This window comes from Sturnira hondurensis, unplaced genomic scaffold, assembly GCF_014824575.4.
Source record: "Sturnira hondurensis isolate 20B ecotype Veracruz unplaced genomic scaffold, ASM1482457v3 Scaffold0011568, whole genome shotgun sequence".
In the NCBI taxonomy this organism is placed as follows: Eukaryota; Metazoa; Chordata; class Mammalia; order Chiroptera; family Phyllostomidae; genus Sturnira; species Sturnira hondurensis.
Window position 1 is genome coordinate 33,851 of NW_028084199.1, and position 13,971 is coordinate 47,821.

At 38.8% G+C, this 13,971-nt stretch overlaps 1 protein-coding gene across 1 annotated transcript in view; it reads left to right on the top strand.

The window, feature by feature from the left end:
* The window catches only part of TEX11 (testis expressed 11), a gene marked incomplete at its 5' end in the record, with an annotated part of 97,356 nt that overhangs the window by 22,730 nt on the left and 60,655 nt on the right, over positions 1-13,971 (top strand). The window contains one exon of the mRNA XM_037060266.1: positions 4,840-4,925. Coding sequence (XP_036916161.1) covers positions 4,840-4,925 — 86 coding nt within the window. The remainder of the gene's footprint in view (positions 1-4,839; positions 4,926-13,971) is intronic.

A 13,971-nucleotide genomic window follows, 5' to 3' on the forward strand; every position in this document is an offset into this window, starting at 1 on the left:
TAATGCACTACTAAAATCCAATATTCGATAGACTTCGAGATCTACCTTTGTATTTTTATTTCCATTGTATATTGCTTGCAAATGAGATGTTAGCACTCTACAGAAGAATAGGAACGTATTTTTGAAAGGGATATTTTTATGAATTTAGTACTTCATACCCCATTAGAAATGTTTCACGAGGACAGATTTTTGTTTTGTTTATTGATGTATCTCTGATGCCTAATAGTTAGGAAATGCTTAGTAAATATTTATTATTGAATGCATAAATGAATGAGTGAATGGGGAGTATTGGTAGTCAAAAGATTATTTTTGTCATTACATTAAAAATATGCCATGGTGCCCTGGCTGGTGTAGCTCAGTGGATTGAGCACGGGCCTGCGAACCACACGATCAACAGTTCCGTTCCCAGTCAGGGCACATGCGTGGGTTGCAGGCCATTTCTCAGCAGGGGACTCGGGAAAGGCAACCATACATTGATATTTCTCTCCTTCCCTTCTCCTCTAAAGATAAATAAATAAAATCTTTAAAAAATATGCCATGAGTCTCTTGAAACATATTTTAGGATTTTGGAGGTTCTCATAAGTTTATTATTGTGTATTGTTTTCTACCCTAGGAACTAGCATTTAATGTAAGTATGTTTGTAGGGATTCTGAGGGCAGAGACAAATACTGGGGAAATTGAACAAAAATGCAGTGCGCTTAAATGTTCATCAAAAGCTTTATTTTCCATTTTGCTCTGTACAATTAGTTGCATGCCTTTCTGCAGCAAGTGGGTGTTGGCTACATAATTCCAGTATAACTACATAATTGGTGTGTCCCTGTGTGAACCTATGGGTTCTGGGGCATATAATGAGTTCAGCTTTTTCCACTGAAATGCCAAGAATGCATTGAAGTACTTCTGGGTTTTTGGCATACATCACTACCAAGACTATCCTTTATTTTAGATTTAAATATACAGTAGATCTGATATGCTCAGTCATGCATACTGGACTTCTGAGTGTACTGTAATTCAAAGGGGAACCTTTTTTTTTGAAGCAAGACAGGTCTTTACATAGTAGTTATGAATAACTGGCCTCAGAATTCAGAATCCTAACTGGCGATCTGCTTCTGTAGTCTCACTGAAGTAAAACGTACAAAGGACTCCTTTATATGGGTGTAATCAGATTCTGGATAGAGGGCTCCTGAAGGGGATACTTGGATAAATTATTAGAATTACAATTTTTTTTCTCTTATGCCATTTGCTGGTATTTTGACAGATGAAAACCCTGGAAGGTATGGCGTTGAGGCAGAGACTGAGATACTGATTAACTCATAAAAGGAGTATTTCCCTGTTGCATCATTCACATGCTTATTCCTAGTTTTATCTCAATGGTAGTTTCTGTAAAGAAAATATTTGTTGTTAAAGAGGTCCCATTAAAACGAATTCTTTCTAAATAAGTCTTATGACTAAAAAAGTGCATTGGTCACATTTCAGAATGTTAGAATTTTTTGAAGTTGCCTTAATTTTGGGGAAAAAATCATTTTTCCCTCTCAAGGTGAACTTTTTTGGCTTTGAATATACTCTCTAATCTAAAGCCTTTTTCTGAGTCTGACAACCTAAGAAGCATTTTAGCCTGTCCTTTTGCTGAGAAATGATTAGATTTTCCAGTTTCTGTTATTAAAGGATCTTTCAGCTTATTAGTAACATATCATATTACTTTTTCATATATAACTAATGTCCCATCCTGAGTATTTTATAGTTCCTTTTTAAACAGATTGAGACAGCTTGATAAGGAAGAATGGGTTATTTTGATGTACAGAACACTTGAAGTATGTCTTAAAGACTGAACTGCCATTATAATTGGACACACTAATTATGTGGCCATACTGGATTTCTCTTTGCTTAAAAAAATAGAAATCTATTCTCTTCCAGTTCTGGAGGCTTGCAGACTGAAGTCAAGGTGTCCGTAGGGCCATGCACCTTCTAATGGCTCTAGGAAAGAATTATTCTTTTTCTCTTCCAGCATCTGGGCAATCTTTGGCACTCCTTGGTTTACTGATGTATCACTCCAATCTCTGCCTCTGTCTTCACAAGGCAATCTCCCCTGTGTGTCTAAGTGTCTCCATATGACTTTTTTGGCTTCTCTTTTTTTATTGGATGCTTTGTAGATGTCATGTCACGTGGCTTTATTAATAAATGTCACATTTTATTGTTCATATATTTTTTAAATCCTCACCTGAGGATATGTTTATTGATTTTAGGAAGAGAGGAATGGTGAGAGAGAGGGGGGAGGCAGGGAGGAAGGGAAGGAAGGAGAGAGAGAAAAAAACATTGATGTGAGAGAAACACCAATTGGTTGCCTCCTGTATGCACCCGACCAGGGACCAACCCTGCAACCTTTTGGTGTACAGGATAATGCTTCAACAAACTGAACCACTTGGCTAGGGCTTATTATTCATATTTTTATTCTTTATTCCTTGTTTTCAAAGGTGATCCTTTCACATTTATTGAAGTACCGGTTTGGTGCTGATAAATTCCTTTAGCTTTTTCTTGCCTGGGAAGTTCTTTATCCTTCCATTCTAAATGATAGCTTTGCTGGGTAGAGCAGTCTTGGCTGTAGGTCCCTGCTTTTCATCACTTTGAATACTTCTTGCCAGTCCCTTCTAGTCTGCAGAGTTTCTGTTGAGAAATCAGTTGACAGTCTTATGGGAACTCCTTGGTTGGTAACTAACTGCGTCTCTCTTGCTGCTTTTTAGTTTCTCTCTTTGTCATTTAACCTGTGGCATTTCAATTATGATGTGTCTTGGTGTAGGCCTCTTTGGGTCCATCTCATTTGGGACTTTCTGTGCTTTCCTGATTTGTATATTTATATCCTTCACCAGGTTAGAGAAAATTTTCATTATTATTTTTGTCAAATAAGTTTTCAATTTCTTACTCTTTCTCTTCACCTTTTGGCACCCCCATGATACAAACATTGGTATTCTTAAAGCTTTCCTAGGGGTTCCTTAAACTATACTCAGTTTTTAGGTTCTTTTTGCTGTTGTGCTGGGATGTTTTCTGCTTTCTTACTCTCCAAATTGCTGATTTGATCCTCTGCTTCATCTACTCTGCTGTTGATTCCCTATGATATATTCTTCATTTCAGTTAGTGTATTCAAAGACTCTCTACTCTTCCCTTAAGTTCACTGAGCATCCTTGTAACCAGTGTTTTGAACTCTGTATCTGGTAGATTGCTTGTCTCCATTTTATTTAGTTCTTTTTCTTGAGTTTTGTTCTGTTCTTTTATTCGGGATATGTTTCTTTGTCTCCTTAGGTTAGTTGTCTCCATGTGCTTATTTCTGTGTATTAGGTAGAGGTGCTATTTCTCCCAGTCTTGGTTGAGTGGCCATATGTATAGTAGGTGTCTTGTAGGGCCGGGTGGCACAGCCTCCTTAGTCACTCAAACTGGACATTCCAGGTGCATTCCTCCATGTGGGCTATGTGCACACTCCTCTTGTAGTTGAGCCTTGATTGCCATTGGCATGTAATTAAGAAGGATTTGCCCCGCCCCCCCCATCAATCAGTTGCAAGGACTTGCCCTGACTGCAACTGCTGTGTAGGTGCTGACCCCAGGGAGCAGAATCCTTCAGTGAGACTCTGGTGTCCACTGAGTTTGTCCCTTTAGTGTGTTGCTCATGGGAGTGGTTTGGTAGTTCTCTGCACGGTGCGAAGCTGTCTACCAGGTGTGCTGGGTCTGGTATCTCCCAGGTGGTACAGGCCAAGATCAGCCACTACCTTTGCCCTGCCTGGAGCATCCTGGCGTGACCTACGGAGTGATATGCAGAAGGCTGCCGCTTGTGCTGGAATTGGAGGTGCCCAGGGGAAGCCAAGCTGTAAACCAAGGCTGGCTGCCACTAGTGCTGGGCTTGGGGCTGCTTAGCGAGAGATATGGGTAACACTGAGGCCAGATGCTGTTGTTTGGGGTTTTGGACCTTTGAGAGATGTTCAGAAAGTCTGTAGCATAAGCCAATATAGGCTGTTTGTATGGCACAGTCACTGGAAATGGCTTGGGAGAGCCTGGAAGTTGAGTGGGGTGAGGTGTCAGGGAATCACCAGGGCCGTGTGAACACTGTGAACCAGCTTAATGGAGATGCAGGTAGTGTGCCTGCCTTCTGGCTCTGTGGGAGGAGGAATAAGCAAAGGAATCCCCACTGGTTTTCACAGCCAGAAGATGTGGGGAATTCTCTTCCTGGCACTGGAACCCTGGTCATGGGGGCCTGGAGTGGGGCTGGGATGCCTCCCTCCTCTAGGAGGACCTCAACAGCCAAGATATTCCTCCCAATTTTTAACTGCCATAGGTGGCGGTGGGACCAGCCTGTTCATGACTCTGCCCCACCCACCAGTTTCAGTGTGGCTTCTTTTGTACATCTTTAGTTATTGGACTTCTGTTCAGCTAGATTTCAGGTGATTCTGAATGATGGTTGTTCTGTAGTTAAATTTTAATTTTGATATTGTTGTAGAAGGATGCAAGTACTGCAAAGGTAAACCTTTGTCACCATCTTTACCAGAAGCCCAGTATGATCTCTATAGATATATATTTTAAAGATTTTATTTATTTATTTTTAGAGTGCAAAGAAGGGAAGGAGAGAGAGAGGGCAAGAACCATTGATGTGTGAGAGAAACATTGATTGGTTGCCTCTTGAATGTGCCCCCAAATGGGGACCTGGCCTGCAACCCAGGCATGTACCCTGACCAGTAATTGAACCAGCTACTTTCAGTTTGCAAGACAACATCCAACCCACTAAGCCACACCAGTCAGGATTCTACAGATATTTTAATGTTAAGGAAATTATAAATCTGACATATATATTTTTTATTGCAGGTCAACTATCTTCTTGTTCTCTGTTACAACTTTGGAGTAGAATCCCACATGGTGCATAAATATGATCAAAGCTGTTTCTGGCTCAGGTAATATAACCAAAAATAATGTAACTTTAAGAATATTATCATAAAGTTTAGTTAATACTTACTATATGGTACTTTGGCAGTTTAAACATTTTCTGACTTCAAAAGCCAGCATGCTAAATTTATTTACTCCTTTAACATGTATTGCTTATTTTTATTATATGTTGCCAGTGACAGGAAAATGTATTATACTCATAACATAAGAGCATGTTCTCTTTCCATTCTTTGTATCTTCATGAAGAATGTAGAATTCTTTTTCTGTTTTTGTTTTTGTTTTTGTTTTGCCATGGGAGATATTACTGTCTGCTAATCCCACAATATAAGTGTGGGAGGGGTGGGCAAGAGTGGAATCAACTAAAATTATTAGTTTTAAATGAATTTTGGTATTTTACTATCAGTCAAGTAAGTATATATTTAGCACGTACTGTGCTAAAATTTGTACTGTTGTGTTGACTACAGAAATATCAAGGGAATAATGCAAAAATGTATCAGCTATATACACAAACTCTGTCTTTTACTGAATACCTGGGCACAGCACAGATTCTGACACACAGTAGATGCTAATTTATTTCTATTTCTATAATTTTATGTGAAAATGTATTCTTCTGGAGATGCTACATAAGGCGCTATGAATATTAGGGGATCACAGAGTAAAATACATCAAATGAATTCACCAAATATTTTCTCTTTCTTAGTTCAAGGTTATTTCTGGTTGCTTGGATACCTCCATGATTAGTTTAACTATTGTGAAATTTGTATTTGCCATGAATGAAATAAATACAAAGATGATAATTTTACAGCACTTGTAGGCATATATATCTCTAAGAAACTATTTATGCAAATAACTTGTTTATATAAAGGACTTTAGAGCTCAAATATTGATCAAATTCTGTAAAGAACTATGCTTCCACTTTGTTGTACCTCTGAAATTGGTATGGATGGCATTGAATGTAGGTCGTGGTTGACAGAACAGGTTTATGCAGTTATAAGGGCCGTACTTCTCTTAATTTAGAATGCTTCATGCAAGTGCAATATACCTGAAATTTTAATCAATCACATTTTTATAAGTTGAATTATTTAAAATATACCAAAGGAGCTAAGTAGTTTAACATAGCTTTTACAACAGTTTTCCTTTAAAGAGGCATCTTTTTTTTGTTGTTATTCTATTACACTTGAATAACAATCCATTACACTTGAATAAAAATTGGGAAAAATCCCAATTTTTCCCCCTTTGCCCTCCTCAGCCCAGCCCATCCCCTGTTCCCACAGTCAATCCCCACCCTGTTGCCCATGTCCATGGGTCACTCATACATGTTCTTCAACTAGTCCATTCCCCTTCTTTTCACCCTTATCCCCCTCTCCCTTATGGTCACTGTCAGTCTCCCTTTTAAAAAGTAAATAATCAGTGAGTCCTATTTGGCAGGCTTTGGCAGGACTTAAGGGTAGTGCACTTACAGAGTTTATGGCACACACTTATCAAAACACTAGTATGCCAAGGAGACAGGAATGGGAAGGATAAAAAAAGTAGCTTGTTAGTGCCATAGATGGATTAAGACAATGGAGATGAACTCAAAGTTTATACTAAGAATGAGGGAGACTGTTCTTAGGGAACTGGTCATAAGAGTAGGCTGAGGCTTGAGGTGGCATAACATGTAGGTTATTTTCACCTATACCATGGATTGTTGACTCCTTATTTTTTATTGTGGTGCAGTTACAGTTGTACCGCCTTTTTCCTTGTTGCTCTCCCCTGCCCCATCCCCCACTCCTCACCTGTCATTATTTTTTAGAAGACCTTACAGAAAAAAAACAACAATGACAGGATATGACTGACATCCATATCATAAGCTAACTGCATCAAATTTTTACTATATATTAGTGGGTATATTTATTTATTTTAAATATTTTATTTATTTATCTTTAGAGGGGAAGGGAAGGAGAGAAGTATCAATGTATGGTTGCCTCTCGTGAGTCCCCCGCTGGGAACTGGCCTGCAACCCAGGCATGTGCCCTGACTGGGAATCGAACCGCGATCGAGTGGTTCGCAGGCCCGTGCTCAATCCACTGAGCTATGCCAGCCAGGGCCTAGTGGGTATATTTTTAAAAATATAATTTAACCTGCAGTCATATTTTCATCAAAATCTTTGTAGAGCACTACTATATTTTGAGTCTCTTGTATTCTTTCTTTTCCTTTTAATTTGATTTTGTATTGGTTCCAGGTGTATAGCTTAATAGTTAGACAATCATACTTTACATAGTGTTCCCCTCAATATTTCCAGTGCATAACTTGTACCATAATACACAGTTATCACAGTATTGCTGATTATATTCCCTGTGCTGTACTTTATGTCCCTGGGACTGTTTTGTAACTACCAATCTGTAGTTCTTAATTTCTTCACCTCTTTCACATGGAACCCCAAACCCGTTCCCCTTGGGGAACTGCCAGTCCCCTCTCTGTGTGAGTATTTTGTGTTCTTGTCACTAGAATGGGCTTGGGGAACACAGGCAGCACTTGAATTCTAGCCCTAGTTATTATATACAATTATAATTTCTTTGCCTGATTATTTTTCCACATTTTTTGAGATATCAAAATAACTTGGCGAATTATTTTCAAATACTTTGAAACAGTTATATTTTAATGTGTTTTAGAAAGTCAAAATAATTATCAATATAATTTTTAAAAGTATATTTTATTTATTATGCTATTAGAATTGTCCCATTTTTCTCCCCTTTATTCCCCTCTGTCCTGTACCCCTTCTCCCACCAGCATTTCTCCCCCTTAGTTCATGTCCATGGGTTGTACATATAAATTGTGTGGCTTCTCCATTTCCTGTACTATTCTTACCCTCTCCCTGTCTATTCTGTACATACCATTTATGCTTCTTATTCCCTGTGCCTTTTCCCCCATTCTCCTCCCACCCCCTCCCCACTGATAACCCTCCATGTGATCTCCATTTCTGTGATTCTGTTCCTGTTCTAGTTGTTTGCTTAGTTTATTTTTGTTTTTCAGATTCAGTTGTTGACTATTGTGAATTTGTTGTCATTTTATTGTTCATATTTTTGGTCATCTTTTTCTTAGGTAAGTCCCTTTAACATTTCATATAATAAGGGCTTGGTGATGATGAACTCCTTTAACTTAACCTTATCTGGGAAGCACTTTACCTGCCCTTTCATTCTAAATGATAACTTTGCTGGAGAGAGTCATCTTGGATGTAGGTCTTCGCCTTTCATGACTTGGAATACTTCTTTCCAACCCCTTCTTGCCTACAAGGTTTCTTTTGAGAAATCAGCTGTTAGTCTGATGGGAACTCCTTTGTAGGTAATTGTCTTCTTTCCTTTTGCTGCTTTTAAGATTCTCTTTTTGTCTTTCATCTTGGGTAATGTCATTATGATGTGTTTTGTTGTGTGCTTTCTTGGGTCCACCTTCTTTGGGACTCTCTGAGCTTCCTGGACTTCCTGGAAATCTATTTCCTTCATAAAATTGGGGAAGTTCTCCTTCATCATGTTTTCAAATAAGTTTTCAATTTCTTGCTCTTCCTCTTCTCCTTCCAGCAGCCCTATGGTGCAGGTGTTGGAATGTTTAAAGTTGGAGGTTCCTAAGCCTCTCCTCATATTTTTGAATTCTTGTTTCTTCATTGTGTTCTGGTTGAATGTTTATTTCTTCCTTCTGGTGCAAACCATTGATTTGAGCCCCAGTTTCCTTCCCTTCATTGTTGGTTCCCTGCATGTTTTTCTTCATTTCACTTTGCGTGGCCTTCACCTTTTCCTCTGTTTTGCAACCATAGTCAACCATTTCTGTGAGCATCCTGATTATCAGTGTTTTGAACTCTGTGTGTGATAAGTTGGATGTCTCTTCATTGCTTAGTTCTATTTTGGGGGTTTTGATCTGTTCTTTCATTTGGGGCATATTTTTTTGTCTCATTGCACCTGTTACATAGTAAGGGATGGGGCCTTAGGTATTCACCAGGGTGGGGCAACTTACGTGGCTGTTGTGCTGTATGTGAGGAGGGGTTCAAGAGGAAACAGTGCTGCTTGCTCAGCTCTCTGCCAGATTTCAGTCACTTCCCCCACTACCCACAATCAAATTGGGCCCTTCTGGTGCTGATTTCTGATGGGTGATTTGTGTACATTCTAGGACCCTGTGTGTCTCTCCAACAAACTCTCCCACGAGGCTGGGAGTTTATCCCACCACCGCAACCCCCACAAGTTTTTTCAGAGTTTCGAGGCTTTATCTCCCCACACTGGATTGAGAGTTGGATAAAACCCTGAGGGTGTTCTGTAAAAGATAATCTACCATTGATCTTAATAAATGAAATTGAAATGACCCAACTTCTTTAACCTACATGTCGGAGACTGACTGCTTATAAATTCCTGAAGATGAGAGTTTTTTGTAGTTTAAAAAAAATGAAAGCCCTGGCTGGTGTAGCTCAGTGGATTGAGTGCGGGCCTGTGAACCAGAGGATCACAGTTTGATTCCCAGTCAGGGCACATGCCTGGGTTGCAGACTGGTTCCCTGCAGGCCGACTCCCAGCAGGGGACGCACGAAAGGCAACCATACATTGATGTTTCTCTCCCTCTCCTTCCCCTCTATAGATAAATAAATAAATAAAATCTTTAAAAAATAAAAAAATGAGAGTATTTCTCAACCCCTTGTGTGGGATTTCTGTCTGTGCTGCCTTTCTTTTCTCAGGATCCAAAGAAAGCATGATTTCTTCAGCCTTTTTGAGACCATGGTTACAGTTTACGTTATCTTAAAAGAAACAACAACCTAAACTTAGAATTGCTAGATGTTGTTTTGGGGTGTGAATAAAATAATTGGATTGGCTGGCAGTCTGTCAGAGGAAGAGTAATTTTTGAGCTCCCTTTCTAACATTATTTTTAATTTCTCTGAAAGTAATTTAAACCTTTCTCACTTGGTAGCTAATGTGAATTGCTGTCTATTAGTTGGGAATAGTTTTTACTATGGCTGTAGTATCCTCAAACGGAAAAGAAGTATGTCTCTTCTCTGCTTCTATAAAACTTTTTATATCTCTCTTGGAATCAGAAGAGAAGAATTCAGCAAAAATTACACTTTGGTTTTCTAAATTCATAGTGCTTAGTGTTAGTGAACCCAGATTATATAATTTCCATGCTGGATTTAAAAATGGCTGTTATATTTACAATAAGGAGAGTATTTATGAGATTTTTTATTCATGAATGTTTAGCCTTTACTAGGGTTATATAGGAATGTACAGGGTCCATGAGAAGTAGGGCCTGCTTGAGTGTGGTTGGTAGGGTAGTAATATGGGTGTAATAATTTATAGTTTTAATTTGAACATTTCACCTAAAATGTCCTATGGTGTGCTTGAGTGTGATGTTATTATGTTACGGAATGATATGCTTATGATTTTGTAAGAAAAGAGGCATTATTTGTGCTGGACAGTGTATCCCCAGATGTCTTCTAATAAGAAGTAAAGGAAATAACAAATACAAGTGTATTTATGTGCACAAACATTAATCATTCAATACATGGGCCCAAGAGAAGTTTGTGTCTGTTTTAATTGTTACTTAATGTTCATTCCTCTATTTTCCCTTCTGTTTCCTTGAGAATTGGACAATATTATTCATAGGCAGTGAGATTTAGGGAAAGATTACAGAGCTAGTAGTAGAAAATCTGTTACTAGTCAACTGTGTGACTTTGTGTCACTCACCTAACTACTGCTACATGCTGGGATGTCTGTTATCTGTGTCACAGGCTTGTAATGAAGAAAACAAAAGTAACATAATAGTACTTGGAGTAATTAAGGGTATTATCTAATCATAGACTATGATAAAGTTCTTAACTGTAAAATATCATATGCAACACCTGTTTTCAGGAAAAATGGAAGTATTAGCACCATCTTGTGGAAATAGAATGAATTGTATAGTGTCCATTTTAATAAGTTAATTTACTATAATAACACTTTAGAGTGACAAGAATCCTTACAGATCATGTAGTTCAGTAATTTAGAACCTATGTTCTGTAATACCCTAGGTTTTTATAAAAGATGAAAGATTTATATGATCTGAAGAGAAATCAGAGTATGATAACCCTAGGTTTTTGCCAGAAGAGCTCCAGAGTCTCCTTTAAGAGGATGAGGACACTTACCCACAATTCTCTGTGATTCCCATCTTGCTACAGAGAAGTTAGGCTTTTATCAGTTTTCTGTGTAGTGTGTCCTTGTAAGATTTTGCTTGAGAAATAAATGACTCCCCTGCTTTATAGTATGAAAATGGTTGATAACACATCAACTTCATTTTGTACAGATACGGAAATGGAAATTTAGAGAGATTAAGAGATGTATACGAGGGCACCTAGCTGTGGCACTAGATCTCCAGTGTTTCAGGAATAGTCTTTCCAAATGTTAGGAGTGATGTCCCCTCTTTGATTGCTGATTTTTGTAATTCCTTTTCATGGTCAGTCTAGCCAAAGGTCCATCGATTTGTTGGATCTTTCAAAGCGCCAACCTTTGGTTTTCTTGATTTTCTCTGTAGTTGTCCAGTTATCTGTTTCATTTATTTCTTCTGTACTCTTTATGATCCTTTCCCTCTGTGCTTGCTTTATTTGGTGTGCTCTTTCATTTTCCTAAGGTGGAAGGTTGAGGATATGTTTATTGATTTTAGAGAGAGAGACAGACAGACAGACATTAATCTGTTGCCTCCCATATGATCCCTGACTGGAGATTACACCCACAATTTAGGTGTGTGCCCTGATCTGGAATTGAACCTAAAACCTCTTTTTGGTGTACAGATGACACTTCAACCAGCTGAGCCGCCTGGCCAGGGCACCACTTCTATGCTGTTGCTTACTGGAAGTATATTTGAGTTTTTGACCTCTGTTATTTTCTTTTCTCTAAAGAACTTTCTGTAAGGCTGGCCTACTGGAAACAAATTCCCTCAACAGGAGAAAGTCTTTATTTTTTTACTTTTGACTATTCTCACCAGGTACAGAATTTTAGGTTGGTGGTATTTTTCTGTTAACACTTTAAATATTTCACTGCACTCTCTTCTTACACAGTTTCTGAAGTGTTGAATTGAATTCTTGGCACCTTTATTGGTGAGTTTTTCCCCCCTCTGGCTTGCTTCAGGATTTTTTCATTTATCTTTGATTTTCTATCATTTGGAAATGATATGCCTAGGTGTAGTTAATTGGTATTTATCCTGCTTTGTGTTCCCTAAGTTTCTTGGACATATGGTTTGGTATTGGACATTCATTTTGGTGGGAATTCTTAGTCATTCTTTCAAGTATTTCTCCTGTTCCTTTCTCACTTTTTCCATTCCACTTAGTTTACTCCTTTTGTTAGTTCTCCCACAGTCCTTGGCTATTCTGCTCGCCTTTTTAGTCGTTGTTTTCTTTGCTTTTCAAGGATGCTGTTGAAATAGTCTCCAGCCCATAGATTGTTTCCTCAGCCATGTCCAGTTTATTAAAAAGCCCATGAGAGACATTCCCTGTGTCTGTTACAGTGTTTTTTTGAAATCTCTAGCATTTCTTCTTCTTCTTCTTTTTTTGGTTCTTTCTTAGGATTTCCATCTCTTTGTTTACATTGCCCATCTGTCTACTTTATGCATTAGAGTCCTTGTAATGTTAACCAGAGCTATTTTATATTCCCAGCTTGATAATCTCAACATCTCTGCTGTGTCTGGTGCTGATGCTTGCTCTGTCTCTTCAAATTGAGGGGGTGCCTTTTGTTATGTCTTGTAATGTTTCTTTATAGGTGAACATGTTGCACTGAGTAAAAGTAACTGTTGTAAATAGGCCTTTAGTAATGTGGTGGTTAGGTTTGGGGGGAATGGAAGCGTTCTGTAGTCCTATGAATATTTCTCATTTTTTTGGTGAGCCTACACCTTTGAACTATGAGTGTCACAAGTTTTTCTCAGTTTTTTTTCTCTCCTCTTAGGTGGTATAGATTGGCTAGAGTAGAGGGGGGTGAGTATTTCTCTTCCCCAGGTCAGTTAGGCTCTGACAAATATCTCAAGAGGTCAGGCTCTGGTTAACTGGTTTCCCCTGAGGGCAGACCTTGCTAAGATGAAGAGTGCTCTGGGTCATTTCAACATAGTTTCTTTTAGCCTCCTCCTGCTAAGGCCCCAGGGGACTATTTTTCTGTGGGAATCTGGTTGAGTTCCTGTAGATCATCCTGACAGTGTTGTGGGTTCCTCTCTATGTCTCTGTTCCCCTGGAGTTTTTAACTCTCACACTTGTCCACATTGAGCTTTCAGCAGCCTATCAATTTCATAGTTCACAATTTCCTGTTCCAGCACCGGTTCCCTTGGCAGTTTCTGCTTTTGAGTCTTTCCTGTGGTAAGCCACAACTCCTTGTGTTTGCCTGTTCGCTCTCCAGTCTAAAGGGCAGTGGTTTACCCTGTGTCTTCCCTTCTTTTCTGGATCCAAGAAGAGTTGTGTTTTGTTTTGTTTTGTTTTGTTTTAGTCTTTTCAGCTTTTTGCTTGTTCTTAGAATGGGGTAGTGACTTCCAAGCTCCTTACAGGTGGAACCTGAAGCCAAAGGTGTGATTTGCTTTTCAAGCTCGGCTTCCTTACCTTTGTAAACCAACATTAATTTTAGACTATAAAAGAGAATAAAAGGCATTTATTTGAGCAAAAAAGGGGCTGCTGTCTGGGAGGTACAGATTCAGGTAGCAACTTAAATTGTGTTCCATCGAGATAAAGAGGAGGTCCTCTTTTATTGCAAAACTTTTCACCCAGGGGACAGAAGGAGACTTTGCTTTGAGCGATGGGTTCATGATGCAGTGTGCAATTGATGTTTTGTTGAGTTGTACACTCGAAACTTGTGTGGTTTTGTGAACCAGTGTCACTCCAATAAATCCAATGAAAAAAGTTTTGGCCCAGCTTCTTTTTTTGTTTAAGTTGAGTCAGACTCAAACACACAGGCATAGAGCCTGAAGGAAGCTGAGATCTCAGTCTAAGGTTCTTCCAGGAATACAGATAGCCAGAAGCCTGTCATTAGTGGCCATTTGCTAATGGAAACTAATTAGTATTTGCTAATGGCCACTAGGCCCTTGTTATTTACAGTGTTTG